Raw genomic sequence first — 15,151 nt, 5'->3', positions numbered from 1 at the left:
AGCCGAAGGCAGAGGCTTAACCCACTGAGCCACCCAGGCGCCCCTGGTCTACAGACTTATTGACAAAGATAGTTTCACATGGTGTTGAGGCTAATACTGCCAATTAAAAGAAAACTTATTAATATCCATCTAATTAATGGTCCAAAGCATTGCACCCTGAAAATGCATAAGCAGTTTCACTTACGAAGAAAACAGCACTAAGCAACGTGTTTTAAGTAACTTTTTCCCCCCGACTGTCCTTGTTGTTGGTGGATTACACATACCACCGATTTGAGATTTATACCTTTCCTTATTTTTTGAGCAGCAAGAACATGTTTAAACAGCTCACTTAGCTTCTGCAATTTGTTCTTCTTGTCATCTTTCTTCACTTTCTCATCACCTCCAGTCTGCTGCTTGACATGGATTTTACTGATCTGATGATGAAGTTCTCTTGCTTTACTCCTTATTTTGTAGATAGAAGTTCTGTCTTCAGTGAACTTTCCTGTCTTTTTTCTTATTTTCCTTTTAGTTGCCCCTGACAGTTTCTTGCTCAATCCAGATAAAGAGCCACAGTAGCCTCCAGCAGCTCAGGCTGGACAGCACAAGCTGCAAACGGGGGGGCTGCATGCAGTGTCTGTGCAGAGTAATCTGCTGATTGGGAAAATGTCCCCCAAATGTCTAAGAAGCCCTATTCTTTGTAAAAGAAAAATGTTTCTGGAATCTTAGATCTTTTGGGGGGGGGGGTCTCTTAGTTGTTTTAAACTTTATATTTTGAAATAATTATAGATTCACAGGACATTGTAAAAAAATGTAGAGAGACATCCTGTGTCCCCTTCATCCCTCCTTCCCTAATATTAGCATCTTGACTTTAGCACAATATCGATCCCATGAAATTGACATTGGTACAGTCCACAGACCTTACTCATTTCACCAGTTACGCATTCATACAGGTATATATTTGCCAGTTGCACATGTGTATATATAGTTATGTACAATTTTATCACACAGGTAGCTTCCTGTAACTGCACACGGTCAAGGTGCAGAATTGTCCCAACACTGCAGAACTCCCTATGGCTACCTCTTTAGAAATACCCCATCCCCTTCTCTCTGTGCTCTGTCTCTGTAATCACTTTGTTTCAAGAATATTCTATAAATGGGATTATATAGTATGTAACCTCTTAAAATTGGCTTTTTTGGCTACACTTAATTCCCTGATGGTTTATCGAGGTTATTGTACATACCACTTTTCTTTTTATGCTGAGTAGTATTCTGTGCTGTGGATGTTCACTGTCTAACTGTTCATCTGTTGAAGGACATTTGGGTTGTTTCCAGTTTAGGCTGTTATGAATAAAGCTTCCATGAACATTTGTTTACAGATTTTTGTGCAAACATAAGTTTTCATTTCATGTGATAAATGCCCAAGATAATTGCTGAATCATAAGTACATTTTTAGGTTTAGAAGATACCGCCAAACTATTTTCCAGAATGCCTGTGCCATTTTTACCTTCCAGTCAGCTCAGGTTATGTAATCCCGTTCCTCTGCATCCTCACCAGCTTGCTGGTATCATTACTATTCAATATTTTAGCCATTCTGGTAGATATGTAGTGATACCTCGTTGTAGTTTTAGATGTTACTTTCCTGGTGACTCAGGATATTGGGCATCTTTTCATGTGCTTACATTTCATCTGTATATCCTTTTTTGGTGAAATGTTTGCTTGTGTCTTTTGTCCATTTTCTAATTAGATTGTTTTCTCACCGTTGAGTTTTGAGAGTTTTTTATATCATCTAGATGCCTGTCCTTTGTAGTTTATTTTGATATATTATCCCAGTCTGTAATTTGCCTTTTCATCCTCTTACCGTTTTTTTGCAGAACAAAATGTTAAATTTTTATGAGGTTCAGTATCTCAATTTAACTTTTTGTAGATTGTGCTTTTGGCAGTAAGTCCAAATATTCTCTTGGTCCTAGGTCCTGAAGATTTTCTTCATTTTTTTTCTAAAAATTTTATGGTCCTATGTTTTTACATCTAAGTCTTTGATCCATTGTCACTTAATTTTTGCATAAAATGTGAGACTTAGGTCAGGATTCACTTTTTGGCCTGTGGATATCTAATTGTTCTAGCACCATTCATTGAAAAGGCTCTCCTTTCTTTGACTTAATTAACATGGGGAAGAACGATTTCCTCCTACTATGTTCTTTTTCAGAGTGGTTTTAAACATCCTAGGCCCTTTGCCTTTACATGTAAATTTTAGAATAAGCTTGTCTGTATCTAAAAGAAACTTGGCTGAGATTTTAATGGTATTTGCATTGAACGTATAGATCTGTGTGGTTGAGAATTGACATCTCTGCAATGTTGAGTCTTCCAGAGTACAAGCAGGGTAAATCTCTCCAGTTATTTAGGTCTTCTTTGATTTCCTTCATCAGTATTTTGTAATTTTCAACTTAGAGATGCTGTACATATTTTGTTAGATTGAATATTGAAAATAGCTAATATTTTATATGTAACTATTTTGTTTTCTTTGGTGTTATTATAAGTGGTATAGTGCTTTTATTATTTATTATTTTATTTATTTTATTTTATTTCTTGAGAGAGAGTGTGTGTGCTCATATGCGGGAGGGTAGGAGTGTGGGAGGGGCAGAGGATGAAGGAGAAGCAGACTCCCAGATAAGCAGGGAGCCCGACATTGGGCTCCATGCCAGGATCCTGGGATTATGACCTGAGCCAAAGGCAGACTTTTAACCGACCAAGCCACCCAAGCACCCTAAAATGGTATATTGTTTTTATTTTAGATTCCACATAGTTGTTACCTTAGAGCTTTTTGTGCAGAACCACAGAGATTCTAAGGTTTTTATATTCACAGAAAAGAGAGGAAGATTTGGGTCTTGTAGCTTGAATCACAGGCTTGTGACAGTCAGGTATGGAAACAGTGTAGGTACAAGAGCAGACAGACTTGAATTCAAATCCCAGTGCTGACACTTACTGGCGTTGTAACCTTGGGCAAGTCATTTAACTTCTCTGGCTCTGTTTCCTCAACTGTCAGAGAGGGAAAATAATAGCTCTTATGCAAATCTTATGTGAAGTTTTGACATTTTACACACACACACACACACACACACACACACACACAGTCTTTATGCCAAACACAGGTCTCAGTATATCTTAGTTATTATTTCAGGCCACAGTGGAATCATGTTGTTTATGGTTAGGATTCACAAATGAGAGGCATAGTGTACCTACTGTTGTGAACAGCACACATGTCCTGAACCCTGACATGGTGCTAATTTTCAAGGATGTGAAGTCTTGACATAGCTCTTGTCCTCAAGGGGCTTATAGTTTTGTTGGGGAAGCATGCTATATGTATAAAAATTCCAGGACAGGCTGCCACTTATTAAGTTCCAAATGTGTGGGGCAGACAGTGGGTATACCAGAGAACTTTGTCTTCCTGGGTTTTGTTTGCTCTTTTGTATCCTGATCAGTGAGGTGGCTTTGGGATGTTGTTGATGAGAGAATATGTGGGGGTGGGAAGGAGTGTGTACAGATTTAGGGGAAGGATTCATGTGGGAATATGTAATTAATTTTTATACTTTCCCCAGTAAACCATCAACCCTTTTTATGATGTCATGAGGGATTCCTTAATTTTGCAGCTGCTTCCTGATTACGTCAGAGAGGAGCCTCTCACCCCACAGCCTGGAGCTGCACTCATACAAGAATTGGAAACAAATGAAGTGCTGAATATCTAATGGCTTCCACAGGGAGAGCCAGTTCAGACTTCCCCAGACCTCCTTATGCAAGGTCTTCCTCAAGTATTTCTGACCCCCTGAAGTGTCTTTGTTCTGGAAAGACAGGTCTGGCTCAGAGCCAAGTGGGTGGGAGCCTGGGGACTCCTTGATGCTTACCTCCCTCCCTCCAGGTGTTCTGCAATCCCAAACTTAGGCCCCTTTCCTGGACCTCCTTTGGTAGGTGTTATCCTTTTTGAGGTCTCAGCATCCTCTGGAACCTGCCGAGATTATTAGTTAAGAGTCCTTGCCCCCTTCCAGTGAATCCCTTCCCTCCACACATCATTTCCATCGCTCTTGATTTTCCTTCGGCAGCATTTCTCACATCCATACACTCCTGTCTGTTCCCTCTTCTAGCTCCTATAAGAAAGATGTTACATTTATTTGGCATTATAAAGTTTACAAAGTACATTTACACATAATTTCTCTCAGTTCAAACAAGTTCATGCCTTCTTGGCTTCCCAACAAGTCTCTGTTCCTTTTATATTATTCCAGTTACCCTAATGTATCCTAAATGTTTTGGCTAGATAAAATCATCATAAAACACTCACCTGTGCTTCGTTTGGAAACCTCGAGCAGGTGCCCTCTTCACCCCGTGCCAACTTAGGTCTGCGTTCCTTGCGGTGGCCTTGCAGGCCCGGTGCTTTGTGGTCCCCATGTGGTGGCACTCTTGAGTCCCTCGCTTGACATGTGGGAGGGTGCCTGGTGTGCCCTGACCTTCGTGCCTCCTTAGCAACACGCAGTCTCTCCTTCGTCCTGCCTGTTCCAGCTTTGTTCTTTTTTTGCAGCCTTGCTCAGAAGTGCTTTCTTCTGTGCAACCTTCTTGGCTATCCCCTAGCTGGAGATGATTTTCTTTTCCTCTGGTGAAAGAAAGCATCTTACTTCCATCTTCCTTGAATTATAGTTATTTGAGTCTGTGTATTCTTCCTATCTTCCTCATTAAATTATTGTCTTCCTATGGATGGATCTTATTTTCCTTCATATCCTCCACCACTGGGCTGAATAAATAACTTTGTAACTAATGGGAGAGGTCTTTTTTTTTTTTTTAAGTTATTTATTTATTTATTTATTTATTTGTCAGAGAGAGAGAGAGCGAGCACAGGCAGGAAGAGGCAGAGGGAGAAGCAGGCTCCCCACTGAGCAAGGAGCCAGATGTGGGACTTGATCCCAGGACCCTGGGACTTGATCATGACCTAAGCCAAAGGCAGATACTTAACTGACTGAGCCACCCAGGTGCCCAGGCAGCCACTTAACCGACTGAGCTACCCAGATGTCCCAGGAGAGGTCATTTTGTTAGGTTGGGATTTTCTTTGCCCTCACATCTGCCCACCAAAAAAAGTCAGTTTTACAATCCTACAAAAAGGAATAGCAGGCCTGACAGTAGGGGCTCTTGGGGAAGAAACACTACCTTCCGTGTTCCTGGTTTTGTTGCGACTGTACCATTTGGGGATGCGTTGTTCATGGCCGGCCTTGGATCAACCTGTGTTCTGCCATTATGCATGAATAATTTGCTTGGTCTGTTGGTGCCTGGTTTTCCTCACTCATTCATTTTACTTCTCGGGGAATAAAACGATGCCCCAATGGCCTGGAGAGCTCTGCTTTTGCTCTGGGCTTTTATCTGGTTTCTATACAATGACTGCCTCTTCCATCCCTCCTTCAGTCAGCAACTGCCACAGGGAACTCTGTAGCCCAAACAGCAGCAGTCGAAAGATGCTCTCACTGCCCACTTCCTGCAGACAAGGAGGTTTTGGTGGGCTGCTCAGGAACTGTGCCAGCACTGTGTCTGACTGGTGACTGACTCATAAGAAAAGCAGCCCTATGTCTGAAAGATAAGAGCCAATAAATCGCCTCCAGGTGGTGTTAGTTTGGAGGTGACTGACCATTCATTTCCTGTCTTTGGGAGGAGCCGGTGGGGAGGGAGTCAGTGAATAAGGTGGTCTTGCCTGCATTTTTCTCCAGCTATTAGTGAAGCAGCTGAGCAAATAGTTGGTTCTCTTTCCTGGAATGGCTAGTAGACCCCAGTGGCTTCTGAATCCCTCTGCTCCGGTCAGGGTACCAGACCTCTGTGTCATCTGTCCTGTGTCTCCCCTTCGGCACTCTTGTCATCCCCTTGCCAGGAAGCTGGCCGTGTGCATCAGGGAAGCTCTGCTTATTTCCTTGCTGCCAGATTTTTCTGTGACCAGCCAAACCTCATCCTTACGGGTACTGGTGTGCTTTGGCAGCACATATACTTAACAGGTACTGGTTGCCTCCAGTGCTCTCCCTGACCCAGGAGCTGATCAGAAGATCTGAACTTCTGTCCCTTGGCTGGGCACAGAGGGTCCAGGCAGGTGGGCTTGCCCCCCCTCCTCTTCCCTCTCCCCTTCCTTCTGCCTCATTCCCATTTCCTGCAGGAGGATGCTTTGCCATCCTGGAGCCGTCAAGCACAGCTTTGCTTTGGCAGCACAGTCGCACACACACGGTTGGGAGAGGGGACATGTTTATCACTTTTCCTGGAGATTATCTGTTTAAGCACTTCTCTGACAGTTACAATAACAAGGGCAGTGTGTTGTGTTTCCCAGCAGAAGGACACTTGCTGTTGAAAGATGTATAGCGCTAATTAGAAATACATAACATCCGGCCACATGGCAGCCTTCTCCCAGCCGCTCCATTTCCTGATTTCATACAACTTTGACGACAGTTGGTTTATGTTTTCCATGAATATGTTCTCAGAAAAATGAGAGAGTCTCCCTGTTACGTGGGAGTGAGAAGACTATTTCTGCCTGTGCAGGTATTTGGGCACAAGAATAGTGGGAGCTCTGGTCATCTGCCCATCTGAGAACATGTGGGAAAGGGCAGAATCAAGTTCAGACCTCAGGTGACTTTCTTGGTAAGAAATATTTCCGTCTGACTTGCTTAGCCAAAACCGTCCCCCTAAACCCTTGAGCGAGCCTGCTTTTGGAAAGAAGGGGAAAGGCTATTTCACAGTGTTAATGAGTTCCTCAGCTCATGTCAGGCTCCTGCTACCTGACACAAAGCCAGAGGAACCCAGGCAAATACCAAGGCAAACAATGCTTTTTCCTTCCCCACCCCACATCATTTGTTGGTCTGACCCAGCCCAACTCTAGGGATATATATGGGCATTTGTCAGACTAGGGCCAGTTTCCTAGCTCTACCCCCAAAGTGGGTGGACTCTGGGAATCTGGATGCTGTTTTCCTCCTCACTTGTATGAGAATGAATACCTCCCAAGGAGTGGCATCTTATGGCTGCTAGCCTACAGAAGCCTGCTTGAGGCGAAGAGTATCTCCGAAGATGCCATAGCACTTAATATAGTTCTCACTGGAGGCTCTGGGTCTGAGTTGCGATGGTTACTTGGGTAAATAGCAGTTTTTTTCACCCAATTGTAAGGTCCTGAGTTTGCAGGGACTCTGTTTTATTTGTAGCTGTGTTCTCCTTAATACTCAGCACAGGGTGAAGCATACTGTAGGTGCTCAGTACGTGCTTGTGTACCATCGAACCTTGGCGGGGTGGGCAGCCCTTCCTGAGAGTATTCTCTGTGACGTGGTCAGAAGGCTCACTGAGACCCAGGCATTCTGACCCCATATAGCAGTGATATCACCACCTGCTTGATCAGAGCAGAATTCTTAGTGGTTTGTCCCTCCCGCAGACCATTTCAGGGAAGTACTCTCAGGCCCTTTATGGAGAGGCGGGAAGAGGTGAATGAAGATTTGAGGCTCTGTGGCTAACACTAGAGCATTCATGAAGCTACCTTTTCAGCTGCTGCTCTGAGAAGTAGTTGAGCTCTTCCACACTTACAGCAAAGAGACTGTTGTTTCTACCTTCCTGATCCCCAAACCTTATTGCAGGAGTCTTAAAAAAGAAGCCACCCTGTGGAGGGCCTGCATAGTGCGGTTGGTTAAGCATCTGACTCTTGGTTTGGGCTCAGGTCATGATCTCAGGGTCGTGGGATCAAACCCTGTATCAGGGTCCATGCTCAGTGTGGAGTCCGCTTGGGACTCCCTCTCCCTCTGCGCTTCCCTGCCTTCCCTCTCTTTGTCTCTCTTTCTCTCTCTCTCTTTCTCTTAAATAATAAAATCTTAATTTTTATTTTTTTTTAAATATTTTATTTACTTATTTGTCAGAGAGAGAGAGAGAGGGGTAGGCAGAGGCAAAGCAGGCTCCCTGCTGAGCAAAAAGCCCGATGCAGGACTCGATCCCAGGACCCTGGGATCATGACTTGAGCCAAAGGCAGATGCTTAACTCACTGAGCTACCCACTTGCCCCTAAAATTTTAATTTTTAAAAAAGATTTTATTTATTTCTTAGTGCAAGCAGGAGGAGCTTCAGTGGGGAGAAACAGGCTCCCCACTGAGCAGGGAGCCCAATTTGGTGCCTGAGGCAGACGTGAGCTGAAAGACAGATACTTACCCGATTGAGCCACTCAGACACCCAAATAAAATCTTAGAAAGAAAGAAAGTCAACTTTGACTCCCCAGAGGCCAAAAGTATCATTGTTTTTAAGCAGTTCATTCTCCCCCTTGAGCCCTAGTCACAACTTTGCCCTCTGAGAAATAGCCGAGCCTGTGATTGCCATTTGTCATAAAAATAGAAATGGGCTTGGTGAAAGTAATCTCCCTTTGTTCCATCTTATCCTTATCCAGGTTAACGAGAGTATCTTATTGTAGTCTTTGGCTTCTCAAAATGCCAGTCTCTTCGAGCTAAGACATCCCCTTTTGTGCCTTTTCAGGGCCTTCTATGTGCAGGCAACTTATGCCTAAGATACCCAGTTGTTAAGGGGTCACTAATGTCAACTCCCAGGATGTGGCCTCTCCTTATACTACTCTAGCTTCCTCTGTTCTGGACTTATGCCCCCATTCTGGGCTGGCCTTGTTGCTAATGAGAGGCAGCCTGCTGGCAGTGTTTGGCAGGGGCCTGGGCTGAGCTAGGGCAGTACAGACCGTGATCCTGCCCAAAGTAAGAGATAGAGGGGAGAAGCTGCCCTTTTTCTTAGGATGGCATACACATCTTCCCCTTGCCTGCTTTCTACCCTTTCCCCTCTTGATTTTTGGATGCTGGTGTCTTGATTTCTCTAGCGGAGGTTTAGGGGGCCTTACCAGAAGAAGAATGAGAGTGGTGACCTATTCTAATCACATGGATTGTTACCACTTCCTTACTGCCTGCTGCAGTTGAGTTGGAAAGTTAGAGGGTGACATTTGGGACCAGTGGGCATCTGGAAGGATGGCAGGAACGCCACAACAGACGAATACTTTGTTACACTGATGCTATTCATATGTTCGACCTTCTGAGCAGCAGCCTGTTCCTTCTCACTCCCAGGGCTCTCTAAAGTGGTTTGGGGCTGGCTCTGTATACTCCAATCATGTTTGCTCCTGTGGCCAAGGCGGTTAGGAATAACTGTGGTTGTGTAGCATCTCCCGGAGTAAAGACTTCAGTTAGGCCCCATTAACGAGACTAGTGTCAATGAGGAGAGAGGCAAGAGGGCTTCCCTCTGGCTGTTGAGGTTAACGTGCAGGCAGGCACAGAGATCAAACATGTGGTGGCTAATTATCCTTTTAACACTTGGGGATTCTGAGCGTTCTCCTGTGTTACAGAGGGAATTAACAGATTAGCTGATGCCAGAGCAAGCGAGCAGGTGCCTCATTCCATCTCCTGTGCGTATTGGGTGTCTCCGCCTCTGAGGCTGCAATTGGATGGCTGCCTTCTGTTTGTCACCTATTCCTCTCAAGTCTGGATTAAGTGGCCATCAGGGTGAGCCACTGACAAGTAGTTACAGACAGCGTTTTGAGAGTGTATGTTGTAGCTCCTGCCCAAGAATAGCTCTGGCCACCACCAAGGTGGCTCCTTTCGCTGACCCACAGCCAGAAGGAAGTCAGCCAGGCTGAGAAAGTGAGGGGGAGTGGGTGATGATATTGGGAGCCAGATTTCTTTTTCAGCCCTGGGGGAAAGAATTTGTGAAATAAAAAGTACCACTGGTTAAGTGCTTATCATATGCCCATTTTCCCATGTAAAATTAACTCTTTCAGCGAAAACAGGTTGTTTGTAAGTGGAGGAGTGATGGAAGGTAAGGATGGAACCAAAGGTTAGTGATTCAAGAAGATAAATTTGTATTTTTTGTGATCTTAATTGATATTTGTACTCCTAGTGCTATGTGAGAGGAACTGAGTGAATTAAATATGACTTGTTACTATAGCTTCACATTATTAGTAGCCAACTAAATACAGAGAGTCTGTAGCTCTGGCCCAAACTGTCCACCTTGAGGTACCTGGTCCTGGGGAAGCAATGCCAAATTTACATAGGGGATTCCTGTCATAATGTTATCAAGTGCTTACCCATAGACCAGCCATTGTGGTAAATGCTTCATGTGCACTATTTTACTTAGCCTATGGCGACGCTTTGAAAGAGGAAATACTGGGGCGCCTGAGTGGCTCAGTGGGTTAAGCCTCTGCTTTCAGCTCGGGTCATGATCCCAGGGTCCTGGGATTGAGCCCCATATCAGGCTCTCTGCTCAGCAGGGAGCCTGCTTCCCCCCTCTCTCTGCCCTTCTCTCTGCCTACTTGTGATCTTTCTCTCTGTCAAATAAATAAATAAAATCTTAAAAAAAAAAAAAAAAAGAAAGAAAGAGGAAATACTACTACCACCAGTCTTAGATGAGGAAAGGGAGCTCAGTGACAAGACCAAGGAAGTGCACCTGGTAACCTGGAGAAGAGTAGCCCTTAACCCCCCAGGGCACTGATGAAGTTTCATTTGTCTCTCCTCAGACTGCTTCTCAGAGGAGTGTCGCTCTGTGATCCAGGAGCAAGCCGCAGCGTTGGGCTTGGCCATGTTTTCTCTCCTGGTGCGGCGCTGCACCTGCTTGCTCAAGGAGTCTGCCAAAGGTAAGCAGAGGAGGGACCCCCTGACTGATGGCCTTCCTCCTGCCTGGGCCCTGTTCAGACCAGCTCAGGATGCCACCCTGCCTTCTCAGCATCTCCTCCCTCTACTTGATACTCTTGCTCAAGTAACCCCTCTTCCTTCTGCCTACCTAACTAGCCCCAACTCATTTTGCTTTCCCTTTACCTCTGTAGCCCTCTGTCCTTGGGGGAACTATCCCCTCCCCCTGTTCTCTAGTAGTTAAGATTTTTCACTGTACCTATGAGCTGCTGCGGGTTCCTGTAACATTAGTAATTAGTAAACCAGCAAAGACAATTTCCATTTTTGTTCATAACTGATGTTTTGGTTTCCCTGCTCTATCTCTGTGTCCCTCTTTGTCTGGTACTGGTGGGTGTTGTAACCACTGTGGACCAGCCACCTTGGACGACTCACTGAACCAGAGCACAGGCTGTTTTTAACCCTTGAGTTGATCAGTGTCCCCATATGCATGAAGGTTGCCCTTAGAAATCTAGGACTGCCTCAGCAGGCAGTAGGGCTGAAGATTGCCCCTTTCTCTCAGCTCCTGGATCAGTATTGGTGAGTATTGAGGCCCCGCTCCTGTCCCCCTGCCACTTCAATTTTGTGAATGCCTCCAGACTCTGGAGCTGCCTTTTTTGGGAGGGAGGGTCGAGGTAACTTTTTTTATTTTGAAGCAATTTCAAATTTATAGAAAAGTTGCAAGAATTATACAAAGAACTCTTACATACCCTTTACCCAGAGTCCCCATTTGTTAACATTTTACCATAGTTGCTTTAAGTTCTCTCTCTTTTTATATATACACACGGATGCTTTTGTTCTGAACTATTTGATTGTTAAGTTGTAGCTGTGGTAGCCCTTTACCCCCATATGGTTGACTGAGCATTTCCGAATAACAAGGATGTTCCTTTACATGACAGTGTAGTTATCAAAATCAGGAAGCCGACACTGATACAATACTATTGTTAAATCTGCAGACTTTATTGAGTTTGTACCAGTTGTCCTGAAAAAAGTCATTTTCTGGTCCAGGACCCACCCCAGGTTTACACATTGCAATTTATTTATTTATTTATTTATTTTTTTTTTTTTTTAAAGATTTTATTTATTTATTTGTAAGAGAGAGAGAGAGTGAGAGCAAGCACAGGCAGACAGAGTGGAAGGCAGAGTCAGAGGGAGAAGCAGGCTCCCTGCGGAGCAAGGAGCCCGATGTGGGACTCGATCCCAGGACGCTGGGACCATGACCTGAGCCGAAGGCAGCTGCTTAACCAACTGAGCCACCCAGGCGTCCCTACACATTGCAATTTAGATGCCGTGTCCCTTTAGTTTCCTGCAGTCTGGCATTGAATGGTTTTCTGAAGTCTTTCTGTATCTTTCATGACATTGACATTTTTGAAGCGTACAGGCCACTTATTTTGTCAAATATCCCCCAGTCTGGGTTTCTCCGATATTTTCTCATGGTCAGACTCAGGGTATGCAGTTTTGGCAGGAACTCTGGTGCCATCTCAGTGCTGTGCTGAAGGGAAAGCTAAATGGGGGGGCTAGAGGCCGGAGTGGCGACTTCAGCAGGCCACAGGTGGAGCAGAAACAGCTGTCTGCAGGGGCAGACTCAGTGCACTGGTTCTCTCTTTGTCCTGCTTTTCAGAATCCTCTTAGGTGATGCTGGCACTTGTCCTCCGCTTCTGGGCCCAGCTTTCCTGTGGACTTGGTCTCCCTTCCCTAAGAGCTTGCTGCCGTCCCAGCGCCCCAGGCCTCCCTCGTGGGCCACAGCAGACCTAGGCCCAGTTCTCACCCTTTGCCTCTGCAGCTCAGTTGTCCTCTCCTGAGGATGAGGATGACCAAGATGACATCAAGGTGTCTTCCTTTGTCCCGGACCTGAAGGAACTGCTCCCCAGTGTGAAAGTCTGGTCGGACTGGATGCTCGGCTACCCAGACACCTGGAATCCTCCACCCACGTCCCTGGACCTTCCCTCACAGTGAGTCAGCCTGCTCATTCCTTTGGCCCTGCTGGCCTTGGCCCACGTGTGCTCCCACGGCTACCCTCCTGGTCCTCTATTTCTTTCCACCTACCGCCTGCTTATTCCTCTCTTCCTTCCTCACTTGAACTTTGCTTTTTCACTTCCTTGAACACCTTCCTTGTCCCCTGATACTTTAGGCTGTTTTTCCCTGTTGTCCTGTCTGTTCCTCCTCTTCTCAGTCTGTCCTTCTCTCTCTCTCTAGCTTGCTTTGTTTTGATCTTTGTCCTTACTCTTGCTCTCACTTCATGCTGTTCATGTCTACGGTCTCTGCAGCTGCCTCTATGGGTGTGTGTCGAGTGTGGGCATGTGTCCCGTGTAAAGGCAAGGCCTTGTCTTTTACTCTCCCTTTTAGTTTCTCTCCACACGTCCTTCAGGCTGTGTCCTGCTGCTTCTTGTGCTGCCTTCCACACCCTGCTTGGGCCTTCCTCTCATGCGTTGTAATGGTGTGAATGTGCACACGTCTGTCTTCCATTCATTTCGTTTCCCATCTCCCTGTCGCTGTGTGTCCATGTGCTATCTGTCACAGCATTTGAGGTGTGGAGTGTGTTGGTCTGGGGAGTATGTGTGTCTGCCTGGGTGTGTTTATGTAGATCTGTTTGTATGTTTGTGTGACCTTTTTCTTTTTTTAGTAAACTGTGGTAAAGTATATATGTAACAGAATTTGTCATCTTAACCATTTTTAGGTATACGATTCAGTGGCATTTTATATTTATATAGTTGTGTAACCGTGTGTGGCTATTTCTTTCTTTCTTTTTTTTTTTTTTTTTAGATTTATTTATTTGACAGAGAGCGTGTGAATGGGGGGAGGGGGGCAGAAAGGGAGGAGACAAGCAGATTCCCTTCTGAGTGGGGAACCCAACTTGGAGCTCAATCCTAGGATCCTGAGTCAAAACAAGGAGTCAGACGCTCAACTGCCTGAGCCACCCAAGCACCCAAAATGCATAGCTGTTCCTTATATCCGTTATCTGTGTGTGGGTTCTATCTCTGTGTATGCCTCTTTGTCTCTGGTTGTCTGTGTATGTCCGAGTGTCTATCTGTGTCTGAGTATGAAGGTCTGTATGTATGTAAGGGTCTTTTGGTGTACCTGTACATGTCTGTCCATGTATATGTGTCCACATATTTCTCTGTGCTGTGTCTGTGTCTCTTTCTAACCTTGGGTGTAGGGGTCTCTTTGAGGGATTCATGTGTCTCCATGAAGAGTCTGTTCCAGTGTGTCTGTTTATGTCTCTCTCTGATTCAGGGTGCATGTTAGTCCATGTGTACTTTGGTCCTGTCCATGTCTTCATGTATGGGAGTGTGTGTTGTATATGTTCCTGAGTATCTGTGTCTAAGACTGCCTGTGTCCATGTCCCTGTTTGTCTGTGACTGTGTCTCTGTGTGTCAGTCAACATCTGTGTGTTGGAAGGGGAATTTTTGTGAATGTGGGTCTCCCTGAATCTACCTGCTTTTGCCTGCCTCGTCTGGGTCTCCCTGCTGGAGTCACCTGTAGCCTGCCTGTCTCTGCCTGTCTTGGCGTGTACCTGCCTGCCTGCCTCTATTTATCTGCCTCTCGTGTGTGCCTGTCTGTATTAGGAGTCAGCAAACTGTGGCCCAGGAGCTAAGAATGGTTTACATTTTTAAACAGCTCAAAAAAAATCCAAAGAATAATATTTCATGACTTGTGAAAATTATTAGGAAAGTCAAATTTCAGCGTCCATGAAGTCATATTGGAGTATTGGAGCACAGCCATGCTTATTTGTTTACACTTTGTCTGTGGCTGCTTTTGCACTGCAGCAGTGGAGCTGAGTAGTTAAAATAGAGACATTATGGTCTGCAAAGCTTAACACGTTTACCGTCTAGCCCTTTGCAGAAAGTTGGCTGACTCCTGGTCTCTATGTGTCCCATTCTTTTCTTGTGTTAGTGTTACTGTGTGTTCGTATTTGCACAATTGTTTCTTGATGTGTGTGCATGTTGGTGCTGCCCATCTCTGGTCAACTCTGTTGATGGTCTATCTCTCTCCCTCCCTCCATCTTCTCTTTCTTCCTGGCTCTGTCTGTCTCTTTCTCCTTTTCCTTTCTCTTCCCCCGCCCCGCCCCCACTTTCCTCTGCGCACCCCCACCCCCCACCCCGCTCTGTTCCTTTAGGCTCTGTGCTGGGTGTGTGTGTGTGTGTGTGTATGTGAGAGAGAGAGAGAGAGAAAGAGAGCGCGTGAGTATCTATGCCCAGCATTTCATCATCATTCTTCATTGCTCTGCTCTGGGAGGGGAACATACTGGAGGACAGAGTGTGGAGACCTAGGCTGCTGCGCGATGGTACTTCTCTGGGCTGGGCGCTGCCCATGTGAGTCTCTCCACTTATGAGTGACCTACAGAGGGAAGGCTGCAGGAGAGATTTCCATCTAGTAGTTTCTTGACCTTTCTGTGTGGACTGAGTGCTACTTTCTACCCTTTTCTTCCTCAAACTTCTTCCCTGTTCCTCATGCCAAGAAGCTTCCCTGGACTGTCCAGTGCTTTCTCTCCCC

At 45.4% G+C, this 15,151-nt stretch overlaps 1 protein-coding gene across 2 annotated transcripts in view; it reads left to right on the top strand.

Moving 5' to 3' along the window:
• SMG6 (SMG6 nonsense mediated mRNA decay factor) overlaps nucleotides 1-15,151 on the top strand; it is a 249,835-nt gene that overhangs the window by 99,497 nt on the left and 135,187 nt on the right. For both annotated transcript variants that reach the window (XM_059150396.1, XM_059150397.1), the window contains exons 11-12: nucleotides 10,510-10,626; nucleotides 12,441-12,609. In XM_059150396.1, coding sequence (XP_059006379.1) covers nucleotides 10,510-10,626; nucleotides 12,441-12,609 — 286 coding nt within the window. The remainder of the gene's footprint in view (nucleotides 1-10,509; nucleotides 10,627-12,440; nucleotides 12,610-15,151) is intronic.

Source organism: Mustela lutreola, chromosome 15, assembly GCF_030435805.1.
Source record: "Mustela lutreola isolate mMusLut2 chromosome 15, mMusLut2.pri, whole genome shotgun sequence".
NCBI lineage: Eukaryota > Metazoa > Chordata > Mammalia > Carnivora > Mustelidae > Mustela > Mustela lutreola.
This window is presented reverse-complemented; position numbering and strand designations above follow the sequence as displayed.